Source organism: Aethalodelphis obliquidens, unplaced genomic scaffold (genome assembly GCF_003676395.1).
Source record: "Aethalodelphis obliquidens isolate GAN/ISIS:26980383/991018 unplaced genomic scaffold, ASM367639v1 scaffold5, whole genome shotgun sequence".
Classification (NCBI taxonomy): Eukaryota; Metazoa; Chordata; class Mammalia; order Artiodactyla; family Delphinidae; genus Aethalodelphis; species Aethalodelphis obliquidens.
The window spans coordinates 60,785,715-60,807,066 of NW_020837949.1; the positions used below are offsets into that span (position 1 = coordinate 60,785,715).

General features: G+C 35.4%; 1 protein-coding gene across 4 annotated transcripts in view; it reads left to right on the forward strand.

Annotated features, from left to right (window-relative positions):
- MIOS (meiosis regulator for oocyte development) overlaps positions 1-21,352 on the forward strand; it is a 41,013-nt gene that overhangs the window by 12,805 nt on the left and 6,856 nt on the right. For all 4 annotated transcript variants that reach the window (XM_027102507.1, XM_027102506.1, XM_027102508.1 and 1 more), the window contains exons 5-9: positions 8,075-8,329; positions 11,117-11,286; positions 13,972-14,037; positions 15,605-15,763; positions 19,991-20,143. In XM_027102507.1, the coding sequence (XP_026958308.1) occupies positions 8,075-8,329; positions 11,117-11,286; positions 13,972-14,037; positions 15,605-15,763; positions 19,991-20,143 (803 nt within the window). The remainder of the gene's footprint in view (positions 1-8,074; positions 8,330-11,116; positions 11,287-13,971; positions 14,038-15,604; positions 15,764-19,990; positions 20,144-21,352) is intronic.

Consider the following 21,352-nt stretch of genomic DNA (forward strand, 5'->3'; position numbering starts at 1 on the left):
TCCCACTTGATCACGGTGTATGATCCTTTTAATGTGTTGTTGGATTCTGTTTGCTAGTATTTTCTTGAGGATTTTTGCATCTATATTCGTCAGTGATATTGGTCTGTAATTTTCTGTTTTTGTGATATCTTTGTCTGGTTTTGGTATCAGGGTGATGGTGGCCTCGTAGAATGAGTTTGGGAGTGTTCCTTCCTCTGCAATTTTTTGGAAGAGTTTGAGAAGGATGGGTATTAGCTCTTCTTTAAATGTTTGATAGAATTCACCTGTGAAGCCATCTGGTCCTGGACTTTTTGTTTGTTGGAAGATTTTTAATCACAGTTTCAATTTCAGTGCTTGTGATTGGTCTGTTCATACTTTCTACTTCTTCCTGGATAAGTCTTGGAAGGTTATAACTTTCTAAGAATTTGTCCATTTCTTCCCGGTTGTCCATTTTATTGGCATAGTGTTGCTTGTAGTAGTCTCTTAGGATGCTTGGTATTTCTGTGGTGTCCGTTGTAACTTCTCCTTTTTCGTTTCTAATTTTATTGATTTGAGTCCTCTCCCTCTTTTTCTTGATGAGTCTGGCTAAAGGTTTATCAATTTTATTTATCTTCTCAAAGAACCAGCTTTTAGTTTTATTGATCTTTGCTCTTGTTTTCTTTGTTTCTGTTTCATTTATTTCTGCTCTGATCGTTATGATTTCTTTCCTTCTACTAACTTTGGGTTTTGTTTGTTCTTTCTCTAGTTCTTTTAAGTGTAAGGTTGGATTGTTTATTTGAGATTTTTCTTGTTTCTTGAGGTAGGATAGTATAGCTATAAACTTCCCTCTTAGAACTGCTTTTGCTGCGTCCCATAGGTTTTGGTTCATCGTGTTTTCATTGTCATTTGTCTCTAGGTATTTTCTGATTTCCTCTATGGTTTCTTCAGTGATCTCTTGGTTATTTAGTAATCTGTTGTTTAGCCTCAGTGTGTTTGTGTTTTTTATGTTTTTTTCCCTTTAATTTATTTATAATCTCATAGCATTGTAGTCAGAAAAGATGCTTGATATGATTTCAGTTTTCTTAAATTTACTGAGGCTTGCTTTGTTACCCAAAATGTGATCTGTCCTGGAGAATGTTCTGTGTGCACTTGAGAAGAAAGTGTAATCGGCTGTTTTCAGATGGAATGTCCTATAGATATCAATTAAATCTATCTGCTCTATTGTGTCATTTAAAGCTTGTGTTTCCTTACTAATTTTGTGTCTGGATGATCTATCAGTTGGTGTAAGTGAAGTGTTAAAGTCCCCCACTATTACTGTGTTACTGTCGATTTCCTCTTTTATAGCTGTTAACAATTGCCTTTTGTATTGAGATGCTCCTATGTTGGGTGCATATATATTTATAATTGTTATATCTTCTTGGATTGATCCCTTGATCATTATGTAGTGTCCCTACTTGCCTCTTGTAACATTCTGTATTTTAAAATCTATTTTATCTTATATGAGTATTGCTACTCCAGCTTTCTTTTGATTTTCTTTTGCATGGAATATCTTTTTCCATCCCCTCACTTTCAGTCTGTATGTGTCCCTAGGTCTGAAGTGGGTCTCTTGTTGGTAGCATATAGACAGGACTTGTTTTTGTATCCATTCAGCAAGCCTGTGTCTTTTGGTTGGAGCTTTTTTTTTTTTTTTTTGGCAGTACACGGGCCTTTCACTGTTGTGGCCTCTCCTGTTGCAGAGCATAGGCTCTGGACGCGCAGGCTCAGCGGCCATGGCTCACAGGCCCAGCCGCTCCACGGCATGTGGGATCTTCCCGGACCGGGGCACGAACCTGTGTCCCCTGCATTGGGACTCTCAACCACTGCGCCACCAGGGAAGCCCTGGTTGGAGCACTTAATCCTTTCATATTTAAGGTAATTTTCTATATGTGTGTTCCTATGACCATTTTCTTAATTGTTTTGGGTTTGTTTTTGTAGGTCCTTTTCTTCTCTTGTGTTTCCCTCTTAGAGAAGTTCCTTTAGCATCTGCTGTAGAGCTGGTTTGGTGGTGCTGAATTCTCTTAGCTTTTGCTTATCTGTAAAGCTTTGATTTCTCTGTCGAATCTGAATGAGATCCTTGCTGGGTAGAGTAATCTTGGTTGTAGGTTCTTCCTTTTCATCACTTTAAATATATTGTGCCACTCCCTTCTGGCTCGTAGAGTTTCTGCTGAGAAATCAGCTGTTAACTTTATTGGAGTCCCCTTGTATGTCATTTGTTCGTTTTCCCTTGTTGTTTTTAATAATTTTTCTTTGTCTTTAATTTTTGTTGTTTGATTACTATGTGTCTTGGAGTGTTTCTCCTTGGGTTTATCCTGCCTGTAACTCTCTGCGCTTCCTGGACTTGGGTGCCTATTTCCTTTCCCATGTTCGGGAAGTTTTCGACTACAGTCTCTTCAAATATTTTCTTGGGTCCTTTCTCTCTCTTGTCTCCTTCTGGGACCCCTATAATGCAAATGTTGGTGCATTCAGTGTTGTCCCAGAGGTCTCTTGTGCTGTCTTCATTTGTTTTCTTTCTTTTTTCTTTATTCTGTTCCATGGCAGTAATTTCCACCATTCTGTCTTCCAGTTCAGTTGTCTGTTCTTTTGCTTTAGTTATTCTGCTATTGTTTCCTTCTAGTGTATTTTTCATTTCAGTTATTGTATTGTTCACTTCTGTTTGTTTGTTCTTCAATTCTTCTAGGTCTTTGTTAATAAGCATCTCTTGCATCTTCTCGATGTTTGTCTCCATTCTTTTTCCGAGGTCCTGGGTCATCTTCACTATCATTATTATGAATTATTTTTCTGGAAGGTTGCCTGTCTCCACTTTATTTAGTTGTTTTTCTGGGGTTTTATCTTGTTCCTTTATCTGGTACATAGTCCTCTGCCTTTTTATTTTGTCTGTCTTTCTGTGAATATGGTTTTCATTCCACAGGCTGAAGGATTGTAGTTCTTCTTGCTTCTTCTGTCTTTCCTCTGTGGATGAAGCTATCTAAGAGGCTTGTGCAAGCTTCCTGATGGGAGGGACTGATCTAGCTGTACTTTGATATATTTCAGGGAAAAGCCAATACACTACCTCTGAGGAAAAGCAAGGGGGGAAAATGGAATATCTTTATACGTTTCTGGTGCAGTAGAGACAAACTGAGTATCTTGTCTTGAGTCAAGAGTAGTCTTTACCCAAACTAAAAAAGACTGCTGTTGGAAAGATTATCTCATTGATAGACTTTTGGCTTTTTGTTTGGTTTGGTTTAGATATTTTGTTTCTGCAACCCAAAAAGTAAAAAGTAGGGAAATGACTGTCAAAGTTGGCAGTCCTAAGTTCCAGTCTTTTCTCTGGCCATACTTCTTTTCTAATTGCATCTCTAATAATTCAACACATAGTAAGTCAACACATTGAGCCATCTTGCCCACCATTACCTAATGCACAAGTTTATTAGAGCTAAATTTTAACTTTGGTGACAGATAATATATAGTGAGTGCTTACTATGAATTAGACATCACACTAGTTGCTTTCTCCATGTTACTTTAATTCTTACAACTGTAATATGAGGTAAATTTATTCATTCATTCGGCAGGTATTCATTACATGCTCACTATATGCCAAGAATTCTCCTAGGAACTGGAGACATAACTGTAAACAAGATAGCTAAGTCTCTTCACTCATGGAGACTATACAAGATAGATATCATTTCTGCTCTTGGGGAGTTTACATTCTACAGTTGACCCTTAAACAAGGAGAGGGGGTAGTTAGGGTTACTGATCCCTTTTACCCCACTCAAAAATCTGTGTACTTGTATTTCTGCCTGAAAAACAAAGAAATTGATAAATGACTCATTCAAGGACAGGAAGCTGAAACAGTTTGGTAGAATCAGGACTCAAACCCTCGTTCTTTTGTTTCCACATACTGTGATCTTTAATCGAACACTAACTTTTCCCCACATTTAGAGATCTATAAAATAAAAACACAGGTACTCTCTTTATTGAAAACTGTGTATAAGTGGACCCATGCAGTTCAAACCCATGTTGTTCAAGGGTCAAGTATACTTCAGAATATGGACAAGTAAATAGTTATAATATGAGGAAGAACAGACAATTAAGTATAGAAGAATTCATAATCTGGTTTTAGGAATTAGTGCTGGTTTCCTGCAAGAGGTAAAGGTAAAGACAGGGTTCAGACAGGGAGCAGCATATGCAGTGATCCCAGAGGAAAGGGAGCATAGCACATTCAGTATTGCAGGAACAGAGTGTGAGAGATGACGCGAAGAGAGAATTGAGGCAGTGGGGTAACCAGGACTTAGAAATCATGGTGAGGGTTTAGGGAAATTTGTGTTTTAGAGCTGTCACTCTGTGTGTGGAATGGATTGGAGGGGATCAAGATTGATAGCAGGGACCTCAGAAGCCACAGTTATCAGGCAAGATATGATGGTGTTCTTACGAAGGTAAGTGGCAGAAGAGCTAGAGAAATGTGGATAGAGAGTGGGACAGAATTTAATTAATCGGATTCAGGGGATGGAGGGGAAGGAAAAATGAAAGCATGCTAAGACAACTGGAATAATACTAATAGCAGTTAATTAGATAGGAATAACATAGGTAGAATGCATTTGAAAATAAGAAAAGAGTTTATTTTGGGATAAATTGAATATAGCTAGATAGAGATGTCCAATGGGCAGGAAATGTAGGGTGAAGAAAGAGGTCATCCATTTTAATTAATTCTTTCAAGAAATTTAACTGTATGAAGGAGGATAAAAAGATATACAGTGATAGCAGCAGGTGAATCTGGAGTCATGGGAGGGCTTTTGTGTTGTTTTTGTTTTTAACATGGAATTGATTAAAGTGTGTTTAAATGCTGATGAGAGGAAACCTTAGAAAGAGGTTGGAAGATGCAGAGTAAAGAGGCTGAAAAGCAGAATTCCTAGGAAGGGATCCAAAGCACAGGTGAAAGATTGGCTTTACACACAGGAGGATGTACACCTACTCCACAGTAGGGAGAGGGGAAAGGTATGCAGGTTGTTTAATGTTCAGTGATCAGACACTGACAGGTTTTCCACTTGATGGCTCCTGCTTTCTCAACATAGTAGGTTTGCTTGTTGAGAAGAGCAGGGAGGCTGTGGAGAGGCGATACAGAGAAGAGGAGAGAGAGTTGTCTTGAGAAATGGGAGGACTGTGGGGCGATGTTGCTTTAGCAGAAGAAAGAATAAAAGACAATGGGCCAGGAGAGTTAAGAATACTGGAAAGAGAATGGTTCATTCGTTGGTCCTTGGGATCTAACTTGGTTAGGGAGGAAAATGATAGAAGACTAATAAGTAAAGATATGAGTGGTCAAGAGATTGTGAGGTTGAGATTGTGAGCTGGAAGGCTATGAGGTTGTGGTTAGAAAGTGGCTCTTTTGGAGAAGAAATAATTTGAAGTGTGTCTGTGATAGGAGTGGGTAGAATCTTGGAGGTGTAGGCCGGTGGAGATAAGGCTAGTTTTTTGGAAGGGCCAAGTGTTGAAATCGATCAGGAAGAAGAGAATGCATGCTCTGAGGGAATGCCTTGTACGTCTTGTGGAGCAGGGTCACAGGGTTGTCAGCAGGTATAATTCCTTCTTTTAAGATGGCAGAAAATTATATAATGTTGGTCAGCTTTCCATCCAACATGATGAAAATATTTTTCATACTTAAATGGTAAACTGATCTAGAAAGCATGTCTGTTAAGAAGAATTACTTTTAACGGGCAGAATTGCTGGGATTTAGGTTTTTAAGAACAAAAATGTTCTTATAAACACTGGATAAAATTACTGCTTTGTTATTATATAGATGTAAAAATGCAACAAACTTATAACTACAGGTAGCATAGTGTTTGCTTGATGTAGTATTTGAAAAAAATATATTTTAAATGTTTTTTAATGTTTAAGTGAACTTGTTTCACTTGTTTCCCTCACAACCATCATAAAACATTGATTTTATTATTTATATATAGAGTAGTCTCAAATTTTGGGGATACAATCTTGTCACTTTAGTATTACATAATGTGTATAAATAGATTTAAATTAATCATATTTAAAAATTCATGCATACTAAAAATCATAATATGACTATGTACTTAAAAACCCACAATAATATCACATTGCTTATTTGATAACCCGAATTTCTTGTAGCATAGTTATTAAGCAGTGGGAAGGTCTCTGAGCAGCCAAAATAATGTGACACAGTATCCATGCACTTGCAGGATACTTTTCCACCTCCTAGCACTGAACTCTTTGGATTCATACACACTGATCTCTATTCCATGACGCAATTTCTAGAAAATAAAAACTCTAAGAAACTAGAAATTATTAAGCTGTGAGGAATTGTTTAACAAATAAATTGCTTTTTGTTCACCTGCTTAAATTTTTACCATTAATTAAATAATATCATCAGTACTGAATCCAAAATTTATACAGGAGATAAGAAAGTAAATACCTTATAGTACATCTGCAGCTTGTTCTACATGAAATTTAATGACTACATACTATTTAAACAGTTTAAATTTGTTATTCAGAATTAAAAAGTCTTCTTTAATTTTTAACACGTTTTATTAACTTTATCATTTAATTCTAAGTTTTCTCACTTTCATAAGCTATAAGTTTCTCACTTTCATAAGCTATAAGCTATAAAATCTCACTTTCATAAGCTATAAGTGATTTTGTCTTCACTGACTTCCCTCATGGTTGCATATAGAGCAGCACGGTTCCTCTTTTTGATGTGCAGGTATTCTCTTTATTTTTTCTTCTTTTTGTCTGCCTTGGGTCTTGGTTGCTGTGCGTGGGCTTTCTCTAGTTGCAGTGAGTGGGGCCTACTCTTTGTTGCAGTGTTCGGGTTTCTCATTGTGATGGCTTCTCTTGTTGCGGAGCACGGGCTCTAGGTATGCGGGCTTCAGTAACTGTGGCTCGTGGGCTCTAGAGCGCAGGCTCAGTAGTTGTGGCGCACGGGCTTAGTTGCTCTGTGGCATGTGGGATCTTTCCGGACCATGGAGTGAACCCGTGTCCCCTGCATTGGCAAGCAGATTCTAAACCACTGCGCCACCAGGAAAGTCCCTACAAATGTATAATTACTGTATTATATGTAACTGTATAAATGTAGGATGCTGTAAATTACAAGTGTAAATTACTACTAATAAAAGACATTTGTAATGTTGGACATTCTTGCTTCCTAATTCAGTTTATTCTGAAAATCCTTTTCGTTAAAATAAGAACAGATAATTGACAATTTTGATGGTAAAACTTTCTAGAACTTTTAAGAATTTGAGTTGCAATTAATAGAATCCTTAAGTTTCATCTTTCTTTTACCTTAATTTGGCACCAAGTATCATCTTACGTGAAATTATCCTCCCGTTAGGATCAGCTGCCTTGATTGCAATCTAAGTAATGTTACAAGAATTATTTAAATTCCTTGTGAAAAGAAAATGAGGCCATAAAGTCTCCTGGTTTAGTAAGGGGGGAGAACCTTCAAATAATTCCTGTTGTATTTTAGCTTAGTACTTAACATTTCAAAGTACTTTGATGTTTTTGATCTCATTTTTTTCATATAGATGTATATATTCATACATAGAGTGGCAGAAGCGGGAGGGAGGGAGTGTGAGTATCGAATCTCAAACACTGGGGATACCTTTCAAATAAAAAAAGAAAAGATGCCAGCCCTTTTGGAGAGTATGTTCTAGTAGGAGCTTATGTTCTAGTAGGAGAAGAGATAAGACTGAAAATAAATTAAATAAAATATGGGAGCTTATGTTAGTGCTAAAGGACATAGAGGAACCAATGGTTAGTTAGATAATACAGGTGGCACCCTATTTTAGATTAGGTGGTCAGGGAGGCTGCTCTGAAGCAGTGACTCACATAGCCGCCCATCAAGCATTGACTGTTAGTCCCACAGCTCTTTCTGGTAACTCGGGGAAGTTTGTAGTTAGCAACATGTAAAATGTGTTTTGTTTGTGGCATGTTTTATACTTATGCTATCATGAAATTGTGGCTGAGAAGCTGAATATTTAAAATCTAATGTTGAAATAGTCCTATGTAAAACTGACTTATTTTCCAAACACATTTCAAAAACTAATAAACAATAATATAAAGGTGTTTTTCTTTTTAGGAATGGTAGAAAGCAGCAGACATAATTGGAGTGGGTTGGATAAGCAAACTGATATTCAGAATTTAAATGAAGAGAGAATCTTAGCTTTACAGCTTTGTGGGTGGATAAAGAAAGGAACGGATGTCGACGTGGGGCCATTTTTGAACTCCCTTGTACAAGAAGGGGAATGGGAGAGAGCTGCCGCTGTGGCATTGTTCAACTTGGATATTCGACGAGCAATCCAGATCCTGAATGAAGGGGCATCTTCAGAAAAAGGTATTGGGTTATATAATAAGATATTTGCCGTTCATAGAATCCTTGAAAGAAAAGATGCTGATAATTGTTAAAACTCTAATCAATATTTTTGGTAAATTTTTTTGAAAGAGAAATTAGCACAGAACTGTGTCTATTAAAGTAAATGTTTAGTCCATCCCTTTTGTTTATTGAAAAAGGAAATGTCTTAATTGTCTTCTTAATATTATAAGGAATACTCAAGTGTGTTCATTTCAGTGTTCTTTCCTTGAAGATAGTTCACATACATTTAAAAAATGTATTTTCTTGGAGATTAGGACTACTTTAGTTTGCAGGCATTTTTATGGCAAACATTTGAGTGTATTTTAGTTTATGCTTTATTTTTTGTATGGTTTTTGGTTGACTTTTAGGAAACTGAATGACACTTTTAGTTAGACTAAGATAGATTCTTATAAAAATCATACTTTGATATGCAAAAGTGTTTCTACTTGAGTCTGCTGATTTGAACATAGTTTCCATTTAATATTTTTTTGAAAAAGAAGAAACAAAGATATGTGATAAAGTTTTCACCCTGACATTTTGCAAGAGAAAACTCAGAGAAATAAATCTTAATCCAGGAATTCAGTTTTTTTCTTATTGGGAATATTTCACTTCAAGATGTATATATACCTATCAGTTTTTAATACACCTGGCCGAATTATTTATGAGTATTCAGAATACTTAATTTTTATTTGCTGGTCCATTTTGAAGCTACTACAGTTCTGTGGTACCATAGGAAAAACACCTGAAATTAACTGTAATATATTTACTTGCAGTCTAAAAGTTGAAAAATCTAATGTTTTGCCCAGATTGCCCTCTTTTCCTTCAGTTTTGCTCTAGCATAAGTCTTCCCCATTTGAGAGTGCAGTAGAAGATATGTGGTGATGGAAAAAAGAATTGATATTTAAAGCCATTTCTAATTCTAATTTTACTATGACCTTAGAGCATGATAATCCTTGTCTTGTGTACCTGGAAAATTTGGTGTTAGATTTAAACACCCATACTAACAATAGGGGAAAAGTATCTTTTCAGTGATTTGAATAACCTGGTTGAGGACTGGAGAAAAGATTTCTGTGAATCAAATATTCCTTTCCATTTGGAGATAAATTGTTCTAAGCAGGATTCAAAGAAGATATTCCTTTGTTGTTGTTGTTTCTTAATGTTAAAGTCAGAAAGAGTAAAACAAATACCGTATGCTAACACATATATTTGGAATCTAAAACAAAAAAAAAGGTTCTGAAGAACCTAGGGGCAGGACAGGAATAAAGACGCAGGCATAGAGAATGGAGTTAAGGACATGGGGAGGGGGAAGGGTAAGCTGGGGACGAAGTGAGAGAGTGGCATGGACATATATGTACTACCAAATGTAAAATAGATAGCTAGTGGGAAGCAGCCGCATAGCACAGGGAGATCAGCTCGGTGCTTTGTGACCACCTAGAGGGTGGGATAGGGAGGGTGGCAGGGAGATGCAAGAGGGAGGAGAAATGGGGATATATGTATATGTATAGCTGATTCACTTTGTTATAAAGCAGAAACTAACACACCATTGTAAAGCAATTATACTCCAATAAAGATGTTAAAAAAATGAAAGGAAGGAAGGGAGGGAGGGAGGGAAGGAGGGAGAGAGAGAGGGGGAGAGAGAGAGAGAGAAGGAAAGGAAGGAAGGAAAGAAAGAGAGAGAGAGGGAGAGGGAGAGAGAAGGAAAGGAAGGAAGGAAAGAAAAAAAGCGGGGGGGGGGGAGAGAGAGAGAGAGAAAGAAAGAGGAAGAAAGAAGGGAAGAAAGAAAAAAGACTTTAACAGAGTAAGCACAGGAAGCAGGCACAAAATAACTTGGGGAAAATGTTTATAGAAATGAGGAACAGGCTATTAAGAACATAAAGTGGGAAATGCTGTTTTATTTGGAAAAAAAAGAGTAAATGATTAGGATCAAGAAACCTAATAAAGTTGCTATAATAAATGTAGAAAACACTTAAGAGTAAAAGCTAAAGATGAATTTAATTTTCTCTTTTGAAGCTAAACTTAATGTTAGATGGCTAGGCAGCCGTAGGGCTGACTGCCAGGCTAGCAGCTCATCAGCAGCCGTATAAACTGCTAAGAACAAATGTTTAAAAGACTATCGGTAACAAATGCTTTGTTGCAATTATGTCTAAATACAGTTCTGTGATCATTTTGATAGTTAATTTTTCCTGGAAAAATTAAAAGTATAATACTATAATAATAGTTAATTTGGTCCTAGAAAAATTAAAAGTATAATACTATAATAAGAATGCTGAAATATTGGCTTTCAGTACTTTGCTGATAAAACATATACATAAGCATGAGCATTATATATGTAGGAATAGGAAAACAAATGATTTTGAAAATTGTAGTCCTGAGATACAATAATATTTACTATCAACACTTTGAAACATCTCCACATAAATTAACTTGTTCATGAAGTTGGCAATGATTCTGATAGTATTGCTTCACTACTCTTCATTTAGGTCCTAAGCTAACATACTGTGTAGGAATCTGTCTGGGATGAAAACTTGAGAATTAAAAGATGTGCTTGTCCTGCACAGGATTTGCAATATGGGTAGAAGTTTTATAAAAATGGAAATTTTTGCTTGTGGTTCTTGCCAGATATTCTAGTCTGTGTCAAAACCCTTATTCTAATGGTCTTATTTTTCTGGGGGGCAAATTCACCCTCTGATCTTTATTTGTTATGGTTGAAGAACTAGGAGACATTAAGCTTTTGATTACTTTGATTAGCTGTCTCTTTTTAATATGCAGGTGATCTGAATCTTAATGTGGTAGCAATGGCTTTATCGGGTTATACAGATGAGAAGAACTCACTTTGGAGAGAAATGTGCAGCACTTTACGATTACAGTTAAACAACCCGTATCTGTGTGTCATGTTTGCATTTCTGACAAGTGAAACAGGATCTTATGATGGAGTATTGGTAAGCTAATTTCTGTTTCATGAGACTCTCCTTTTAAGATAGGAGTTTTTAATCTAATTTTGTTAAAATTTTCAAATGTCAGTTGCATAAAATAATGTCATATTTTGATGCATTTTATATTGTTTAAAATAAGGTATCTCAAACATTTGGAGTTAGCCGATAGCAAACTGAACTTGATTTTTTTTTAATGGTTTTAATGATATAATTTACGGACATTGGAGGAATAAGATTTTATCCTTTAGCTTAGGAACTGAGCTCTAGAACTCTACAACTATAGAAACATTTATATTATATTGAAATATAATCTTTTAAATGTGTGTATGATGTTTTTGTTTTTGGCTTTTTTCTTAATTAAGTAAATCAATACATGATCAGTTATGGTCAGGATAACCATGTATCTTGTCTGAGTTAGTATTTGTCATTCACAGACATGTACCAGATTGGAGGATAAATTATATGATCACACTACTTACAGTGGACTATTTTATTTTTTCACTGTTTGGTCTTTTCATTGCTTTTTTTTTTTTTTTTTTTCCTCTCTCCTGCTTTAATCACTTATGAACACATCACCAGATAGGTTCTTTATCACAAAGTGCAGAAAGAAAGAAGTGAGGGTTGCTTATCAGTTTTAGTTATTGGGTTTTAAGCTTCACCTTAGTCCCACAACTTTCTTGGCATTTGTTGGGCTTCTTTCTAGCCCTGAGAAGAACCTTCTAAGGCAAAATGTATTTCTATTTTTTTTTTGCAATTGTAGCATTTATTGGGTTGGCTAAAAAGTTCGTTCATTTTTTTCTGTAAGATGGCTCTAGTAGCACTTTGAACTTCATTCGAAACAATTTTGTTAGATTGTATTGTGACTGTAATAGGCACCTGGAACAGTTCTTAGTTCAAAAAGCTAAAAAGTTTTGGGAAGATGGAATTATGAAGTTGCCTGAAAAATGGCAGAAGGTAGTAGAACAAAATGGTGAATACATTGTTCAATAAAGTTCTTGGTGAAAATGAAAAATGTGTCAACTTTTACTTAAAAACTGAGGGAACTTTTTGGCCAACCCAATATTATAAAATACACGTTGATAATTGATTTAAATGTCAGTTCCAAAGAATTTATAAAAACATGTATTTTATTGAGATAAATGAATGAATATGTTAATAAATGTTGTTAGTGTCCATTTTGACAATTCTATATGTGTTTTGTTCATTACTTTTAACGAATTACTATTGAACCTTTCTAACCACTTCAGATTAATATCCAAGAGCATGTTGGGGTTTTTTTGTTTTGTTTTTACAATTATTACTCTCTGTTGTTAAACAGAAGACTTTAAATGTTGCATCTTGAAGAAATAAAATGATACTTTTAGGAAGTGGTAGAGGACAATGAAGACTAGAAAAAGAAATGGATTGTTCAGATTTTAAATTGATAGAGAAGTATATTGTCTAAATGTTAAACTTCTGTATTTTCAATTAAGTGACCTATTAAAAATACCTTCTTTTCTTACACCTAAATAAGTAAGGGATATCATATCTTGAGTAGGAAGTTTATATTGATATTTCCAAGCTGTTTCAGAAGTGTCCCTGATTATACTTTATATGTAAATAATGATAATTATCATTGTTCTTTTTAAAAAATTGTTAAGTTATAGTAATCTAGTGAAAAGTTTTGAATTGGGAAATCAGAAGGTAAAGGTCTGAGTCCTTGCTCTGCCACAGTTACCTTAGCTGGTCAGTTAACTTTTGGGGGTTTTAGTTTTTTCAGCTGTAAAATGGGACAGAGAATATTTATAACTCTTTCCAGATCAAAATTGTAATACATGCAACATAGTCTAAGAGTTAAATCTAATTTGTATGAAATATATCGCCTTTTTAGGGCAGAACCATATTTTATAATTGAGAAAACACACTAAGGTATCAACTGAAGTGAACTTACGTTTAAAGGAGGAAAACTATATTTCATGGAAGACTTCAGTGGAAATAGGATCCTTTATCTACCCTTAAACTATTTTTTACTTATCACAAAATTAATTGTATCTCTCTACATTTATAGTAAACACTTTTCAAAATAGTATTTTACATTATTGACAAGTATACAAAAATTTAAGAATTTATCATAATGCCTCTTATTTTGCCACAAACCACCTATATAAGAGTATTTTACAATAGCCACAAAAGTGTGTCTATTTACTTATAAAGTATGTTTTAAAATTTTGTGTTTAGAAACATGTATTGATATTCTTTCTAAATCCTGAGCTGGTATATTTACTGGTCATTCATAGATTTCCTAGACTTGTTGATTAACTTAGAAGCCAAGGAAAGATTTCTTCAGTTTCACTAAAATTAATTTCTATGATGAAAGGACTACATGGCATCTTAAATTTGATAAACTGTTCACCATTGCTTCTGTTTTATGTTAAAGTTATATAAGACAGAACTGGAATTGTTTTAAACTAAATTGGTCAGTTTTAGAGGTAAATCTTTACTTTCTACGGACAATAACCTTAACACTGAGTTTCCTGAGAGTTACATTAAGAAAAACATCTTAGGTGATCAGTGGCTCTGCCAGTATATACACAGTAACCTATTAATACATTTGAAAATCAAAATATATATTAGGTATAAAATACCTAGTCTGCAAAAATTTATAACTCGTAGCACCCGAAAGTAACTGCTTGCTTTTTCTCTTCTTTTCAGTATGAAAACAAAGTTGCGGTACGTGACAGAGTGGCATTTGCTTGTAAATTTCTTAGTGATAGTCAGGTAAGAACTGATTTAATTCCATATTTAAAGTGATTAATATTTACTGTTGGGCTTCCCTGGCGGCGCAGTGGTTGGGAGTCCGCCTGCTGATTCAGGGGACACGGGTTCGTGCCCTGGTCTGGGAAGATCCCACATGCCACGGAGCGGCTGGGCCCGTGAGCCATGGCCGCTGAGCCTGCGCATCCGGAGCCTGTGCTCCGCAACGGGAGAGGCCACAATAGTGAGAGGCCCGCGTACCACAAAAAATATATATATATATATTTACTGTCACTGGATTAAGAAACTAATCTTTATGTATAAATATGTATCTGTGAGGTTTATATATAAATTCTTCTAAAAAGTGAGGTAATAACTTCCTATTAGATTGAGCTATTATAAACATGTATCATACCTAAGTTAACTTATTTAAGAATGCTGATTTAACAAGGACCTACTGTATAGCACAGGGAACTATACTCAATATCTTGTAATAATTTATAAGGGAAAATAATCTGAAAAAGGATAGATATATATGTGTATAACTGAATCACTTTGCTGTACACCTGAAACTAAAAACATTGTAAACCAACTATACTTAAAAAAATGCTGACTTAATATTTTAGTTTATTTTTGCTGTGGTGAGTGAGATTAATCGGTAGATAAAGATGTTAAACTCACCTCTTAGTGATGCTATCAAAGGATTCCTTCAGTTTTTAATACAATAAACAGCTAGTACGTGAATATGCTATGTAGATAGTGAGAGAGAAATGCACATAAGCAACTAGTAGTATGTTGTGCTGAGTACTACAATAATGAGAAAGTGCTGGGGAACATAAAGCCATCTTGGCTAGAGTTTGGGGTAGGATAAAGTCAGGCAAGACCTTATAAGAAATGGTTTGTTTTTGTGTTTGTTTGTTTAGGATAAGATTGTAAAGGACCCATGAGCTTTATAGATCAAAATCCCAAAAGAGATTTACAAGTTCTTTTTTTTAAATTTTATTGAAGTACTGTTGTTTTACAGTGTTGCGTTAATTTCTGCTATACAGCAAAGTGACTCAGTTATACCTATATGTATTCCTTTTCATATTGTTTTCCATTATGGTTTATCACAGGAGGATATTGAATATAGTTCCCTGTGCTATACAGTAGGACCTTAATGTTTATCCATCCTATATATAATACAAGAAATGGTTATTGTTGGTAATCTTGAAGTTCCCTTCCAACTCAGATTCTGTGACTGTATTACTTCGTACTGTATAATAGACATCAATAACTTTGCAAAATAATAAGGACAGTTCTCTTTAAATTTAAAATAGTAAAGCCTCTGTGGATCTTTTATAGAACAATTATCAAAAGATAGTAAATACCTTGCCTTTTTAAAAAAATATTTTAAATGATCATGAATGCTGTATTGTAATTTATAATAGATGCAGACTTCTTAGAGATCACATATCTAGATTTTTACACGGGCTTTTGTTTTAAACTGTTTTCCCTTAAGAGTAAAATTGTTTCAAATGTAGAATTTATGAAGCAGAAAATACAAATAGTCAAATGGATTGCTTTAGAAAAATCACTTTGAATTTTCCAGTTAAATAGGTACATCGAAAAGTTGACCAATGAAATGAAAGAGGCTGGAAATTTGGAAGGAATACTGCTTACAGGCCTTACTAAAGATGGTGTGGACTTAATGGAGAGTTATGTTGACCGAACTGGAGATGTACAAACAGCAAGTTACTGCATGTTACAGGTTAGCGCAACCTGGTGGCAGCAATATTTTAAGGAAAAAAAAAATGCTTAGCCTTCTGTATTTTCTTCCCTCACTCAGTGGATATGCCCTGTTGCTTGCTGATGATCTTTAGAAGACGTTTAGCTTTAAATCACTTGATCTACAGGACTTCTGCCTTACCTTACATCCCTAAGCCTCCTGCATTGGGTTATCTGGGTTTTCCTTTCACTTTGAGAAGTGTCAGTCTTGAATTTATGTAAAGCTCAAATGGAGCAGAGACACCTCTCTTCGTTTTCTCCAGTTGTTGACAGAACAACACCTTCTACAAAGAGATTGCCTTTCCCAGATCTGAATTACTATACATTTTTCTTGAAATACAGAAGGCAAGTTGCACACAGCTGTCTTAATTCTCATTATTCCCTTTTATTACCTCATTTCCTCATTTATTAAATGGGCATGATTTGCTATAATTGGTCATCTATTTTCTCTCAGTTTTTACTGTCCAGTGGTTAAAAATGGATTCCTGGCAAAGATTCCCTACTACTTTGCTTTTGTTGGAAATATGGTGACATTTTAGAGCTTTTTCCTGAGATTTCCTGTGGCCCTCCAGCTAATCTTATCCTTCTTAGTGTTCTCTTTCCTGTCCTTATCCTTTTATACAATATGATAGCATGCTGCATACTGGCTAAGCAAAGTAAAATGCCCCCTTCCGCCACCCTACCTTCTTATGAACAAAAGTAGATATTGATTGGCCCACAAACCACAATGTAAACTTACCCTAAGGTAACAGGCCACTGACCATGGAAGAAAAGGTGTCCTTCTATAGCATAATGTATCATTGTTTTCTTACTGAAATGAGTTCACATTTGTTAAACCAAGCTGTAGATGTATGGCTATGGAATGCAAATGGTCGGTAACCTCTTAACAAGGTTTATAAAATACATTTAAAATGCGGTGTGTAGGGCTTCCCTGGTGACGCAGTGGTTGAGAGTCTGCCTGCTGATGCAGGGGACACGGGTTTGTGCCCCGGTCCGGGAAGATCCCACATGCCGCGGAGAGGCTGGGCCCATGAGCCATGGCCGCTGGGCCTGCGCATCCGGAGCCTGTGCTCCGCAACGGGAGAGGCCACAGCGGTGAGAGGGCTGTGGTGTGTAATTGAATCCATTTCCATAAAATGGAAAATGTGGCGTGTAATTGAATCTTGCTTTAAAAAAAAATCTAGTCTGATGATCAGCTGCCTTTGAATTGAGAAGTTTCCTCCATTTATATTTATATGGTCAAGATTTAGTCTATCATCTTGCTATTAGTTTTCTATTTTGCTTTTTCTTCTTCCTTTTGTTTTTCTGTTCCTTTCCTGCCTTCTTTTGGGCTAATTGGATATTTTAGTATTTCACTTTATCTATTAGCTTTTTAGCTATACCCCTTTTCATTATCTTCTTCTTTTGAGTTGTTGCTATAGGTCTAACAATACGCATCCTTAACTCATCAGTCAACATTTTACCTCCTCTTACTTTACATTTCATACCTGATACATCATGCTTCCTACTTCACCTTTTCTCTTTCTTACCTCACACCTGACACTTTCCGCTTTTTGCTTCATATTTCATGTTACAACAGTGTAATTCCATTTACAAATCCCCCTCCTTTGTCCTATTGTCTTGTATTTTGCTTCTACATCCATTATAAACTCCAACTTAGTGTTATTATTTTTGCTTTGAACAGTCAGTTGTCTTTTATGTAAATTATGTGAAGAATGAAAATGTGGGCTTTTATATTTATTATTTACCATGCCTGGTACTGTTTATTCCTTACCAGAGACTCAAATTCCATCTCATACTGTTTCCCTTTGGTCTTTCTCTTTAGCATTTCTTATAGTTTACATTTACTGGGGACAGATTCTCTCAGCCTACTTTTAATTGAAAATGTCTATTTCGCTCATATTCTTTCAGCATTTCAAAGACGTGGTTTCAGAGTGTTCTGGCCTCCATTGTTTCTGATGAGAAGTCACATATTACTATCCTTGGTTTCCCTATGTAATGCTTCATTTTTCCTTGGGCTGCTTTCAAGATTTTCTTTTGATTTTTAGCAGTTTAACCCTTGAAGCGTAGTTGTGGTTCTTTTTATCCTGCTTGTGATTCACTGAGGTTCTTGGATCTGCAAGTCAGTGTTTTTCATCAGATTTGGGAAGTCTTCAAGCATTATTTCTCTAAATATTTTTTTCTGCCTCAATCTCATTCCCCTTCTTGGACTATTATTGCACGTATATTAAACCATTTGATATTGTCCCACAGATATCTGAGGCTCTGTTTATTTTCCTTTCATCTTTTTTCTTCTGTTCTTCAAATTGGATAAATTCTTTTGATTTGTTAATTGGTTATTCTGTCACCTTCTATCTGATGTTAGGTTTTCCAGGGAATTCTTTAATTTCAGTTATTGTACTTTTTAGTTCCAGAGTCTCCATTTTTTTATAGTTTATATTTTTCAGCTCAGAGCCCTATCTGTTTACTAATTAAAACACTATTTTCCCCTAAGTCTGAATAATAGCTGCATTTAGATCTTTACTTACTCTAACATAAGGGCTATTTAAGGTTTAGTTCTATTGACTGCCTTTTTCCTTTACTTTGAAACACATTTACCTGTTTCTTTATATGTCTAGTGATTTTTTATTGAATACTGGCCATTGTTTGCAGTATATTATAGACATCTAGGTTCTTTTCCTTTTTTCTGAAGAATGTTGGTTAATGCTTTTGGAAGTTTAGTTACTTGCTGATCACTTAGGTCTTACATTTTGTTACTGTGGGAAGCCCATGGCATTTCCCAAGCTCTTCTAATTTTAATTTGGTCAGACTTAATCTCTGAACTGTTTTCTCTGTAGACTTTTTCAGACCTTGATTTTAAGTTTTATTGGGGCGGTTCTAGAGAAGACTTACCAAATATTGACCAGATTATTTCGTAGTTTATCCTCACTGCCGTGGAAGGGGAAAGAGTGGGGTATGAAGATTTCTGATTTTTCTGTGAATTTTCTTTTTAAATCAGGGATTGTATTATACTTTAGTACTTAGTTCTGCCTAGTTGGTCATAATTAGGACTGTAGTAGATGTTTATTTTTTAAGAAATAAAGTTGTCAACTATGAGTTTTTCACATGTTCTTTTAGCTAAATTTAACTCTAGTAATTGAAATTAATACTTAATTACTAGGTGAAAGATATGCTTCTATTTTGATGGAATGTCTAAAGGTAGATTGTCTTTATTAGCTGTTATAGGTTTCTTCCCTTTTTCCATAAGATGCATGCTAAGTTGCCTCTGACATTTTACTTTCTCTGTGGCCCCCAAACAGAACTGGAAAAACTTGGCTTTAAATTAATGGCCGTAGCATCATGGGAGGTAGAGGCTTTCTCTCCTTTCTTCATCATGTGAAGATAAGGACAATATCAACAGAGCTAAAAGCATTCTGCGAAAACCCAAAGCAAGCGTAGGTGAAATGTGGAATGTCACAGCTGCCAGGGAAAATACAGCTCTAGGAAAAGTCTTAGTGGCAAAAAAATTGAAGTTCTTAATGAGAAGGAATCTAAAGTAAATTTAAGGAAAAGGAATTGTTCCTTTTCACTGTGGCCGAGGGGCAAAAGAACTAAAAATTTTTGGTTCAGTTTTGTTTTTTTCTTTCTTTCTTCTTCTTTTTTTTTAATTTGAAGGTGATAAATATATGTTTTAATTGAAGGTGAGGGAGAGAATAGGTATTTTTAACTTTTAGATAAATAGGTATACAAAAATAGCATCTTAATCCACAATACATTGCTAGATATGAAGGACCAAGCTCAGTATTATTTTTAAATGTGATTGAGCAATTCTGGTGTGTATTTAGATGAGATAGTAAATATATTTTGTGAACCTAGAGGTTTTAATTGTTGGGACAAAAAACATTTGTGTCTTTTTTTATTGCATTCAACTAGGAAGGTGAATTGATTGCTCTTAGGTCTTTACACCTAAATAAGAGGTAGAAAATTACATTTCCCTGGCAGGATATAATGGTATATACAGTGCATATTTATGTCATTGGTAGAGGCCAGCTTAAAGTAAATTAATGAAGCTTCCATCAGTTATTTTATCTGTATCCTCATTAGGAGCCAGCTTTTGGCAAAAAAAGAGGGCTGTTGCTTCCCATATGACATATACTCGCATGTTGCCTAGAATCTTCAGGCTTACCCAGGAAAGTTTTAAAAACTGAAATAATTCATGTTTTCTTTTTAGGGCTCTCCCTTAGATGTTCTTAAAGATGAAAGAGTTCAGTACTGGATTGAGAATTATAGAAATTTATTAGATGCCTGGAGGTTTTGGCACAAACGAGCTGAATTTGATATTCACAGGAGTAAGTTGGATCCCAGTTCTAAGCCTTTAGCACAGGTAAGTACATTGTTTTGGAGAGAATCAAATTGTAACATGTACCTAATAGCCCAGCCAAAAAACAGAAGTGTTTACAGCATGTTATATAGGGTAAATTGAGGGTTCAATTTAATAAATTGTTATCAATATACTCATTCTTTTGCTCATGTTGAGTTCCCATGTCTTTATCTATCCCAGAGTGCACTTTGTCCTTAATCTTCCTGTTTTTTCGATCGTGCCACTTCCTAACAATCATCTCAGTGACTTGGGCTTTAGTCTGACACAGAGCAAACCACAGCAGGTCTAGAGCATCTTAGGCAAACCTAAATCAGTCCTAGGGTTGTCCAAGGATTTCTGATACATTCCAAGATCTTTCAGAATCTAAACTACTGTATGTTCTTACACATTCCACTTACATATTGACACTTTCTTCACTGTTATATGTAATAAGGCAGGAGTTGTTCCTTTAACAGTATATATATATATATATATATATATATGTATATGTATATATGTCTAATTAGACATAGAAATTTATTTTTCTCTAAGCAGTAGTTTAAAAAAACATGAGATCAGCACTGTATATAAAATAAACAACAAGGATTTACTGTATAGCATAGGGAATATATTTGCTGTTTTGTTATAATCTATAATGGAAAAGAATCTGAAAAAGTATATATATAACTGAATAACTTTGCTGTACACCTAAAACTAACACAATATTGTAAGTCAACTATACTTCAATTAAAAAAAAGCAACGTGGGCTTCCCTGGTGGCACAGTTGTTGAGAGTCCGCCTGCCGATGCAGGGTACACGGGTTCGTGCCCTGGTCCGGGAAGATCCCACATGCCAGGGAGCGGCTGGGCCCGTGAGCCATGGCCGCTGAGCCTGTGCGTCCGGAGCCTGTGCTCCGCAACGAGAGAGGCCACAGCAGTGAGAGGCCCGCGTACCGCAAAAAAAAAAAAAAAAAAGCAACGTGAGATCAATTATTACATAAAGCACTTGACGTGAAATCACTGTGTCTGAGTTCAGGCGTTAAATATCAGGTATATGCTCCATGTGAGCACTGGATGGTGCTATTTTCTTATTTTAGAAATTTGAGAAATTACTGTTTGTATTAAAACAACCTGAGTATTAATCAAATAGCAGTACATGATAATATTTGTTACTAATCTATATCATAAGTGTTCAAGAGTCTAGGAGTTTAATATAAAGGCGTAATGAACAGTT